Below are 11,787 nucleotides of genomic sequence, written 5' to 3' on the forward strand. Positions count from 1 at the left end.
AAGAGTTCTGCAGAACCTTCTTGTGTTCGGCCTGAATAAAAAGTCCCAGATTCGGACTGGAGCGAGATGCTTGGACGGTATCAGCAGCCACATCGTTTATGATGAGCTCCCCGCCAGCGCGGCATCGTCAGAGAGTCGCACGGCCATGTTGGTGCTCACACACCCACAGCGGTCGCCTTCGTGTTGTTCACTCGTTCACCAAGTCTTCTGGGTCGATACCGATATCCGATACTACTCACACACACGCACACACACACACACACACACACACACACACACGCACGCACACACACACACACACACGCACGCACGCACACACACACACGCACACACGGACTCACACACACACACGGACTCACACACACACACGGACTCACACACACACACGGACTCACACACACACGGACTCACACGCACACACACACACACACGCACACGCACACGCACACACACACACACGGACTCACACACACACACGGACTCACACACACACACGGACTCACACACACACGGACTCACACGCACACACACACACACACACACACACACGCACGCACACACACACACACACACACACACACATGCAGGTAGTTCAGGAAGTACAGTGTAAAATGTAAGAGAAACAAAGTGAAAGGGTGAAGGTGCAGCAGAAGAACAGCTGATGAAAACATGAAGGTTGCTGAGGGTTGGGGCCGGTCTGAGTTCAGAGGTCATGAGGAAGCGGATTCATCTGTGAGCAGCACAGTAGCTAAAAGCAGCTTCACCCTGTTTGGTTCTGACCCGGTTCTATGGACTGTGCCTGAAGGTCCCACCCAGGTTATGAGCCTATCAGAAGGATGCTGTGGTCCTCAGTATCAGCAGCTGCAGTGAGATGGAGCATCATCAGGACAGATGTTCTACCTGAATCTGTATGTAGACGAATGTCCGTTCATACTGTAGTCATGGCGTCTCGGTGCTGTGGTGTTGTCTACAGCCTGACTGGAGACTGTCCAGCAGCTCGTCTCTGAAAGCTGTTCAGCTGGATCACACCTGCTTTTTCTGTCATGTCCCCATGGAAGGAGACTGGAGATGGTCTGTAGTTACTCATCACCGAGCATCTAGTTTCCTTTTCTCCAGAAGAGGTTCAACAGCAGCAGTTTCCACTGATGTAGGGAAATACCCACGTTAAGGAGGAGTTAACAGTTTTCACCACGTCAGCTTTTAAGCAGCTGAAACATTTTAGAAGGAGTGAGTTGGCAGGTTGTCCAGACAGCAGGTGGGTGAGTTAACCTTAACTATGTTCTCCAGCGTCTCAGCGCTGATCACGCTGGAAGCTGCTGTTCTAGCCAGACTGCTGCTGTGGTCCGGCTGTGATGGATGGTCTGATGTTCATGGTCTTCTCATTGAAAAGGATGCTAACTCATTAGACTTAGTTAGGAAATGAAATCAGGGTTTAACTGTGTGGGAGACTAGTTAGCCTCTCACTAGTAGGTTCATATGACCACTGATGACTTTGGAGAAACAGGCTCGCCTTATCTGATCCAGAGTTGTGAGTGTGCAGCTGCACTCTGAGGTCTCCTAGTCTTCCTGAATAGATGCTCAGTTTTGCTGCGTTCTCTTTTCTGGTCTGTAGCTGACGTGGTGAACCTCCATGGAGCGTTTTGTTTGCTACAGATAAGTCTGGCCTTCTGGGGTGCAGCGGTGTCGAGGACTTCACCGGTTTTGCAGTAGAAGTGATTTAAAAGTGAATCGGCACAGCTGGTTGTCGGACTGATGCGGTGTGGTCACCCAGATACCTTTCTGAGAACAACTGAGGTGTGATGTCCAGCAGGTGGCACGGCCAGGTAGACCCACATCACAGGAGGGGAGGGCGTCTGCTGGTGGATCAGGGTCGCGTTGATCCTGGAAGTGAGCAGAGAAGAGAGGGGCGTCGTGAGGGCTTTGCTGTGCCATGACAGGACTGCTGCAGTGCGTTATCTTCTTGTTTTGGAACGTCTCGGTTAGCGCACACATGTACACTTCTGACATGATTACATCACTACTACACACCCTCACCCTCTGAAACACACACCTACCCTAACCCTGCCGATATGTTAAAAAGGACGCTGATTGTTCGTGCGTCCCTATTGTTCACATAATCGGTCCTTTAGTCACATCAGGAGGCTCAGCTTCACACTCGTGCACGTGCTTTTGTAGATGTGAGCTGCTGTTTGTGGTCCTACGACAGCTGTTGGGTTTCAGCTCTTAGTCCCCGTTACCCCGCAGCTCCAGTGGGTCGTCTTTGGCCTGGGCCGCACCTGGTCTACTTGCATGATGTAAACATGTAGCAGGAGGATCTGCAGCATGTAATGGTGTTACAGTCACCTATTAGGCTGTTAGTGTGAATGTGGCGCTTTAACTGCTTGGTAGGCTGCAGATCCTGTTGTCCTTTTGTCTTTCCTGGCTTCGGCTCCTCTTTTCCTGCCCTCCGCTGAGGTGAAAGTGAGTTTGCTTTGCCAGGTCAGCAGATCGGGGCGAGCCACTGCAGTAACTGCACATGAGCAGAGAGAGGAAGTGGGGGAGCAGACATATTTACAGAACCATGCTCAAAGAACGACAGACGCTGATTATTTGAAGTAACTGAGTAATAAAACTACATTACTGTCCTTTTTCTGTGCTGCTTGGTCTGCTTCAGCTTCTGAGAGGCGACCGACTCGATTCAGACGCAGTTAGAAGCTGCTAACGGTACATCTGTACGGGACAGTAGCTGTTCGAATTCCTGTTGGGTTTTACTCCTAGTTTGTCATTCACGGCACACTAAAGCCCCTTAGCAAACACATGTACTTATTGGCACAGTGTGTGTGTGTGTGTGTGTGTGTGTGTGTGTGTGTGTGTGTGTGTGTGTGTGTGTGTGTGTGTGTGTGTGTGTGTGTGTGTGTGTGTGTGTGTGTGTGTGTGTGTGATGGAGGATGGCTGCTTATACTGAGCCAGGATTCTCTGGAGGTTTCTTCCTGTTAAAAGGGAGTTTTCCTCTCCACTGTCGCTGCATGCTTGCTTAGTATGAGGATTGCTGTAAAGACTCTGACACTAGTCAGTGACTCGATGCAACCTGCTGTGTGCCTTTAGACGTCGTGATTTGGCGCTATTTAAATAAACTGAATTGAATTAAACTTTTTGAGTCATGAGGCGACGTTCTGGGCTCCTGTAGTTTGGACCCTGGTAATCTCAGTCAAAGGGCCCGCTCAGCCACCAGCGTGTGTGAGGAAACTGCAGGTTTGAACTGCCTCTATGAAATATTTTTAATAAATCATGTTGTTATTGCAACATCCCTGATGATGATGTAATCAAATCAGCACCAAATTCACGGTTTAGTTTTAAAATACCGACATGTTTATTTTATTTCTTTTCTTTAACCTTCATTTAACCAGATGAGTCGACTGAGACCCGATGCTCATTTCCAACGAGGATCTGGCCAAGAGGCAGCAGCAGCAGACCCACTTAGCTTTACACCAAACAACTGTTCTCATAAAAATGTACAAGCAATCAGAACAGACCTAAAACCATCTCTACCTAACCCTAACCCTCCACTCAGAAGCAGCAGCAGCAGCTCAGGAGGCCCAGCGGCTGTCCAGTAATCGGAAGGTTGCAGGTTTGATCCCGGCTCTGACCATAAAAAGCTTTTGATGTGTCCTTGGAGAAGATACTTAACCCCCCTTGCCAGGGTGTGAGTGTTTGAATGACTGATTGTGTTGTGAAGCGTCCTGGGGGGTTGCAGAAACCTCCGAAGGCGCTATACTAATAAGGCCGTTTACATTGATCAGAAACTATTGATTGAATCGATTATTGAAGGTTGAAATCTGCTTTCTTTTGAGTGTGTTTCTCATTTTTCTCTCTGTGAAACCCTACCGAGGAGGTTGTTGGTGCATTTCTTTATGCGTCAACTAGGGATGGACAGTATATCGGCATATCGGTATCGGCCAATGGTAGTCATTTTTTAACGAATCGGTTTGATAAATAAAACCGATATCAACTACCGATATTTTTTCCATCATGTATCTGTTTGTTTGCCTGTTTCAGAGGGTTGGGGGGGTGATGTGTATTTGTTTAGTCATGTGATCAGTGAGTGTGATCATCTCAGAACCGTAAATGTGTGTGTTGTGTGTACATAAAAACATAAATTGGACTTTAATTATTTTTATTCTATACTAAAGCTGCTGATTTTAGAAGCATTAATGTCAGCATATCGGTATGGCAAATATCAGTTATCGGCCATAACAGTGATCTTCATATCAGATATCGGTATCGGCCCAAACATTTCATATCGGTGCATCGCTAGAGTAAATCAAGACTGAATGATTGAGATCTAAAAGGAGGATTATGATGCAGATTGAGATCATGAATCATTGACTATCACTGAGTTGTTTACTTTGTTGTTCAGATCCAGGTGATCAAAATAAACACAGAAGACAACAGAGAGACGCGCTCTGCTAAGGATGCTCTGCTGCTCTGGTGCCAGATGAAGACCGCTGGGTGAGCTGGGAAACAAACGTACACAACTCTGGAAAATTTCTGGATTATTTGGAGTTGTGGCACGTTTCTGTAAAGGAAAAGTTATGAACCACAATTTTATGCTCCAGCTACCCTGAAGTCAACATCCAGAACTTCACCACCTGCTGGAGGGATGGCCTCGCCTTCAGTGCCCTCATACACAGACACAGGTGAGGCCCGGCAGCACACCTACCTGCTTTTGTGTTTATTTATGTATATCTGAATATTTTCACCAAGCCACCATAATTCGGGTCTGGATATGAAGCAAAACAGGAAGTACCAACAATTGCAGTTCCACCCTCATCCACTAGGGGCTGGTGTCAGAAGCGAGCAAATCCTCATTGACTCCCATGTTAAAAATACCAATTTCACAGCAGAAATAAACATGTTTACAGCCTGGTACCAGAACATGTTTTAGGTTTAAATGATCTAGTTTACACTCATGACAACTCTGAGGGGGGTGAATGTTTTTCTCACTCTTCTGTTTAAGTGTATTAAAAACCTAAAATTCTGTATAATTAATGAGCATCAGACCCACGTGACCGCAGAGCTAGCTCCGGGGAAAGGCCTCAGTAGAGCCTCGGTCTGGCCTGGAAACTGTTCCGGGATTTTGAGTCTCTCAACTTAGACCATTAGTTGTAGCGTTTGTGCGTCTTTTTGGATATTTTTTGTGCAATTATTGGACAAAATGACTTGCTGTGGCATTAATTGCACTAATAGAGCGTCCAAGGAGTCTCCACTTCATTTTTTTTGGTAAGTAAAATTATATTTATGTATTTTAGGTCACTGCCGAGCTGAGCTTAGATTTTAACATGTACTGTTTAACCATGACATTTAAATGTAATAGGGTAAAACCCAGTGCATTTAACATAATGCTGCACTTTAGAAAATGGGTTGAAATATAACATGTTGTTGGAGCTGGGTTCCCACTATCGGCTTGTGGAGCTCTCGGAGACCTCTGTGTTCCACCCGGTTCTCCCCAGCGGTCAGCCCGGCGTATCTCTGACTCAGAAGCTCTGGTGTTGTGCACAGTTAACTCCGGTTGTAGCTAGGTTGCTACCTCCGTTAGCTTAGCTCCCACCTCCGCATTAGCTTTGGGTTAGCTTGTAGCTACATTAGCTTCAGTTTGACAGGTGTCGTCAGTTGATCCCAGCCTTACAGCCCCACCCTCAGCTCCACCTCTTTTCCCTTTTGTGGAATTGTCTGGGCGTGACGGAACCTGTGACACGGTCAAAATGGCGGTGGTGGCCACCTCCCATTTTGGCACAAAAACTTATAATTGGAGTCTATGGAAACCCATTGTCCAGTATATATGTCGATGATTTTCACAGACACTTTTTTCTTTCTTTTCAGTACTTTCACTTCATCTGGTCTACATTTTGCAGAACTTTGACACGTTTCATGACTTTGTACTTTCCAGACCTGATCTAATAGAGTTCCACAAGCTGACCCGGTCCAATGCAACCCACAACCTTCAGCAAGCCTTTACCGTTGCAGAGCAGCACCTGGGTCTCACCAAACTCTTAGACCCCGAGGGTGAGCGCCCCTTCAAACCTCCAACCATCTTTATCATAGCAGCAGAACGGAGTTTAGATGAATGATGTGACTTTTTGATGGGATCCAGATGTGAACACAGAGAACCCAGATGAGAAGTCCATCATCACGTATGTGGTCTCCTACTACCACTACTTCTCCAAGATGAAGGCTCTGATTGTGGAGGGGAAGAGAGTTGGCAAGGTAACGAGTGAATCTGGTTTCCTCCACGGGAGTTTCTGACATCTGAAGTGTTCAGTATTTATTACATTGCTGTAAGGGTAAGACTGCAGCCATAAACGGTATAAATACATGTGGCTTAAAAACAATTAAAATATTTAAGTGTATTCAAAACTATTTGCTTTATTAGTTTTGCTCTTTTTCAAGAAATTTTTATTCAAAATGTTTTTATTTGGATTTAAAACCAGTGAGGAAAAAAAGCTAAATTAAAAAAACGCTAAACAAATACATGATGATCAGTGTTGGGAGTAACGCCGTTTAAATATAACGGCGTTACTAACGGCGTTCTTTTATAGGTAACGGAATAATCTAATTAATTACTTTTCCCGCCGTTGCAACGCCGTTACCGTTACTGGGGACGGAAGGTTGTGCGTTACTATGTGCTTGTCGAACGTTGAGCAACAGTGTGAGGCTTTCTGACCGCCACACTTCAGCTGCAGCCAGGGAGAGAGAGGTGTCGGTAACACACTTACAAACACGATGATGATTGGCCGGGTGGGCGGAGACCCTCACGGTCTCAGTCACTGCCTGCTGTAGACACAACAGAGCAGTGATGGGAATAACGCCGTTTAAAATAACCGCGTTAAAAAAAATATTTCTTTCAGTAACGAGCAAATTAATTACCGTCTTCTTTTATCAAAACGTGGTTTCTGTTACTGATAAGGAAATGCGTGCGTTAAGCAGCGCGGTGTGTTGAAGCTGTCATCAGCTGATCAGGAGCTAAAGAGGCAGATGTTTTCATCCAAGAGCATCTCAGCCGTGAAGAACGAGGAAGACGTGATGAATATCTACGGCTGCAGGTGTGGATCTGCAGCCGTGTCCTTCTTAGCGTGACAGCGGGACGTCCCGAAGGTCCGCTCACCTGTCCACCGCTCAGACGTCCTGATCTTCTACCTTCCTAGATCATCCAGCTGTAACCTGTTCCTGATCATGTCTTTAGTCCCGCTGTAACACTGATGCATCAGTCTCAAACATCATGGAGCTCAGGTGTTATTAGAACTACCTGTGTGTGTTTACCACCCAGCTTCAGCTCTTCTGTGGTTGGGTCTGACCCACGTTAGTAAATGTAAGTCCTCCATCAGGCTCGTGCCTCTTCTAGTGTCATTTTAAACGTTTTATTTATTTATTTATTTAACCGTTACTAGATTAGCAGCAACAGAAATGCTAGTAAAAACACACAATTATGTGAAGCTGGAAAAATTAGAATACTGTGCAAAATTACATTTATTTCTGTAATTTAACTAGACTGAGAGACCATTTAAAGGCTCGGGAACCTTTACAGGTGTTTCTATTTGCAATTTTAAATGTTAGCTGATTGGGGTCTTGTTAAATATCACACAGTGACCTTTTAATAGTCTAGATAATTGTAATGTTCCTGTTAGTAGTTCCTCCTGTTAAGTGCTTATTTATTTAAATTATTCAGGTTTATAAAAAACATTTGGACATTTTATTATGTTCCAGTCATTTATATTTCACTATTGTAGTCATTCTTGCATGCTTTAATGAAAAAAGTAACTAAGTAGTTATTTTTGTTGGTAATTAGTTACTTTTATAATCTCATAACTCGGTTAGTAACTGAGTTACTTTTTTGACAAAGTAATTAGTAACTATAACTAATTACTTTTTTAAAGTAACTTTCCCAACACTGATGACAATATAAAAATATTTAATTTATTATTAATGTCATTCATCATCATCATCATCATCATCATCATCATCATTATTATTATTATTATTGTTGTTGTTGTTGATACTTGGCATGGAAATGTACACTTTTCTATATTTTGACTTAAATTTCTGATGCTAACGGGTCACTCTGAGTGTTTGATGCAGGCTGAACATGAGAATAGTCTCCTACACCTATCTCCTGCAGTAGCTTCTGATAGAAAACAGACGGTGAAACTCTAGGATAGAAAATCCTGACAGATCTATGTCACCCTGTCACTAACATTCATGCACTCACCCATCTGGACTCACGACGGGGACGGCTGTTGTTGGTTTAGCGTCCAGGAAACAGCAGAGAACGTCTCAGCTAGTAGAAGCTAACCGTTGGCATTAGCAACTCCACCACTCAGCAGACTCCTCCAGGCTTGTGTTATTGGTGGAGATAAAACATCAACGTTGCAGAGCAGACAGAGTCAGTGTTGCTGTTAGCCAATCAGAGGAGAGATGCCCACATATCAGGAAGTAAGACTCCAGGGGTGTTTCTCAATTGCCCTGTTTCCATTAGCAGAACTCCAGGGTAGTTCCTGGGATGGGGAACTTGACCAGGAGATAGGACATCCCAGTCCTGTCAGCTGTTGCGTCTCCTTTCTAATCCCACCCTTCCAGAACTTGCAGACGTCAGTGAGTGATGTCACTGATCAGCCCCCAAAAGTGCCCAAAGTAACATTAATTATATTAAAAGCATTTATTCTATAAAAGTCTATCATAATTTAATCCATCAGAGGACAAGAGCAGCCCCGGGGGAATTCCCGTTTTTCCCGGTGTCGGGAGTTAGATTTGTGATCTGTGCTTATTTTCTTTTGCTTCCATTCTGCCTCACCAGCCACTCGTCTAATTTTACTGCTGCCGGTTGTTTTGGACGTCTGCTGATGTCATTTCCTACCGAGTTACAGCCAATCAGTGCGAGTTAAGCGGAGGTTCCACTCAGCTGCTCCACCAGCCGTTCGGCGCACCTCCAGAGCGGTCGTGGTTCTCCGTGCCAAGGCGCCCGGCCGTGTGAGGCGATGCCTGGCGAGGCCAGGCGCCTTGCTTACGAGGACACGGTCCTTCCTTGGTCAAAGAAAACGGTTAAATGGAACAGACTTGCATCACGTGACCGCGGCTTCCACGGTGATCACGTAACGTCACGTGACACGGGAGACAACGTTATATTTTACAAGTATAAGTTTCAATATAAGTATATAACGAGCCTTTTTCTTTTTAAGTTGTATATGTTTGTTACAGGAAGTATGTTAGCGAGTTACTACCGCTAGCCGCTGAAGCTGCTGCTACTAAGCTACTAACCAACCACAGACATAAAAAACGTGCCAGACATCCGCCCGATAGCTACAGTTATGGGCCATTCCCATCTGTACCGGGTCGGCCCAGTCGGCCCCAGCCTGGCCCGGTTGATTCCACACATCCTTGCCTTCAGCCCATGTGGTCTGATTCTACCCACCAATCAGAGGCTTGCTCTAATGGAAGGTGTGAGTTTGCTGTCAGCAGTGGGTGTGTTGGCCCTGGTCGGCCTGAAGCAGACCCCCTCGAGAAGAGGGCTGAGAATGAGCCTTGGTTGGCCCGGAAAAATACCAGGCCACCCAGATATGTAAACAACCTACGCTACCCGGCCCGGGCCGACCCGGTACAGATGGGAATGGCCCAATAGTTCACTTACATTTAAACTGGAGTAGCTGGCTCCTGATCCGCCGTCCTTTTGAAAATACTGCGGTGTATTCTGGGTAATTTTTGACCAAGGCTAGGCTGTAGCCGTGTATCCTTGCTCAGCTAGCTAAACAGCTATTGGAACACGTCTTGGCGGCTCCCGATGACGTATCTCCGAGGCAACCTGGGCGGGGCCAAGACATCAAGGCGAGGTTCCTTGGCGTTGATCCAGATCCTGTGGTCTAAAGCTCGGCTCTGATGTGGGAAACCTTTAGGTCAGAGAAGTGGTGCACCGGAGACCGCTGCAGATTAAAATGTTCCCCTCCTTTAAATGACACAGGTGCCATTTTTATTAATGAGGACTTCATGACTGATTTGCTGACTGTGACTCTTATTTATTAAAACGTTGTTTTAATGGTGTTCTTTTCTTTCCATACAACACGTGTAAGTGGTTTTACCCTCCTCTCAGGTGCTGGACAACTGTGTGGAAGCAGAGAAGATCATCAACCGCTACGAGGCTCTGGCCTCGGACCTGCTGGACTGGATAGAGAAGACCATCGCCATCATCAGCAACCAGAAGTTTGCCAACTCGCTGACGGGAGTTCAGCAGCAGCTGCAGGCCTTCACCACCTACTGCACTATAGAGAAGCCCATCAAGTGCGTTCATTTTTCACTGTTTTATGTCACAGTGGGTTCGTTAACGTCCCAGGATCATCGTTTACTGGTCTCTGTTAAAAACACTTCTGTTGTCAGCAGTAGACATGCATGACTGCTGGTGAATCCAGAATATGATGATCCTCATAAGGTCAGACAAAAGGAAGCTGGACGTGAAGCTTCTCATCCAAGGAACATTCCTAAAGGGGCCAGATCATGGAAAATCCACTTTTTGGAGCTTTTTACCTTCATGTGGTGATGTCACTTCCTCATGAGAAATCCCCCAAACCCTGTTGCGGCTGCACTCATGAGTTTTCCTTCCTCAGCTTCAGTTTGGTCCATGAAAACTTTTCCTGCATCCAGGAGAAAGTAGCCCGCTTGTGTCACCAGGCATTTCTCCTCCCCTGAAGCTGGTCTGGTCTCGGTTCTGAAGCCTGGATCTTCTGACTGATGACCTCTGCATCGGGACAAACCAGCCGTAAAACCCGAGTCCCGTCTACAAGGACGGCCGGCTCCGGATGTGTGTGCTAGGCGACTGGCTGGTGGTTGGAGTGCTGGGTCAGCGTAGTTTGGCACAGGCTCGCCTCTCGGTCGCAGCGCTCACCTTTTCTCTCCCGCTCAGCTGCACTTGCCAGTTTGATGTTTCCAACCTTTTACTGGTGAAAGATCTGAGGACTAGTCTGGTTATTTAGCCAGTGTGAGTCCATGTGAGGGGAGCAGAGTAAATCAACTACACGCTGCTTGGAAACGACCTAATTCAAAGACGTTTAGCGACACTAAATATTTAGCAGAAAGTGGTGAATTAAAGCTAAGATATAAAAGCACGAAACCTGCTTCAGCTGGCTGAGTACCTCACTGCAGACGTCGGCATCAGAGCATGACCAAACCAGATGAAAGGCAGGCGCTTAACCGCTGCACTAGCAAGGACGATAAAACGGCGTCCTTGCCTAGGACTCTGCTGTAGGTGCTTTTGTCACAGGTGGGGTAGGCGGAGCTTTGCTAAAACAAACAGTTTCATTTCCAGGTAAAAACTCATGCTGACAAAACGACTGATGTTTAAGATAAATGACGTCTCAGTAGTGCCAGCGGTGATATTTGATCATATGTTGTGTTTACCTGGAACCTGTAATCCCAGTGGAAAAGGGCAGAGCACATGTGAGATGGATCAGAACCACAACTCCTTCTCCAGTAAGTTCCCTCCTGCTGCCAAACGTCTCCGTCCAAAACGTGAAGCGTGTCCTCAAAAGGGTTCTTTACCTTTAAGGGAGCACACCTTCTCACCCGTGACTCCTGGGGTGCTGGTACGCTTTAAAAGCGTGGTACCACTCCGGTTCTGTTGGAGCTGAGACATGGACTCGGGAATAAAAACAGCTTTCTGAACCTCCTTGGTTCACCTGAAGTTTTCTGATTTTTCTGTCCAGGTTTCAGGAGAAGGGGAACCTGGAAGTCCTCCTCTTCACCATCCAAAGTAAACTCCGAGCCAATAAC

The 11,787-nt window shown here is 46.1% G+C and overlaps 1 protein-coding gene across 2 annotated transcripts in view; it reads left to right on the forward strand.

The window, feature by feature from the left end:
• Positions 1-11,787, forward strand: part of LOC107397361 (spectrin beta chain, non-erythrocytic 4) — a 97,928-nt gene that overhangs the window by 13,088 nt on the left and 73,053 nt on the right. For both annotated transcript variants that reach the window (XM_054742277.2, XM_054742278.2), the window contains exons 5-10: positions 4,397-4,488; positions 4,596-4,676; positions 5,927-6,042; positions 6,131-6,243; positions 10,115-10,302; positions 11,721-11,787. The exon at positions 11,721-11,787 is cut by the window's right edge and continues 51 nt beyond it. In XM_054742277.2, coding sequence (XP_054598252.1) covers positions 4,397-4,488; positions 4,596-4,676; positions 5,927-6,042; positions 6,131-6,243; positions 10,115-10,302; positions 11,721-11,787 — 657 coding nt within the window. The remainder of the gene's footprint in view (positions 1-4,396; positions 4,489-4,595; positions 4,677-5,926; positions 6,043-6,130; positions 6,244-10,114; positions 10,303-11,720) is intronic.

This window comes from Nothobranchius furzeri, chromosome 13, assembly GCF_043380555.1.
Source record: "Nothobranchius furzeri strain GRZ-AD chromosome 13, NfurGRZ-RIMD1, whole genome shotgun sequence".
NCBI classification, from domain to species: domain Eukaryota; kingdom Metazoa; phylum Chordata; class Actinopteri; order Cyprinodontiformes; family Nothobranchiidae; genus Nothobranchius; species Nothobranchius furzeri.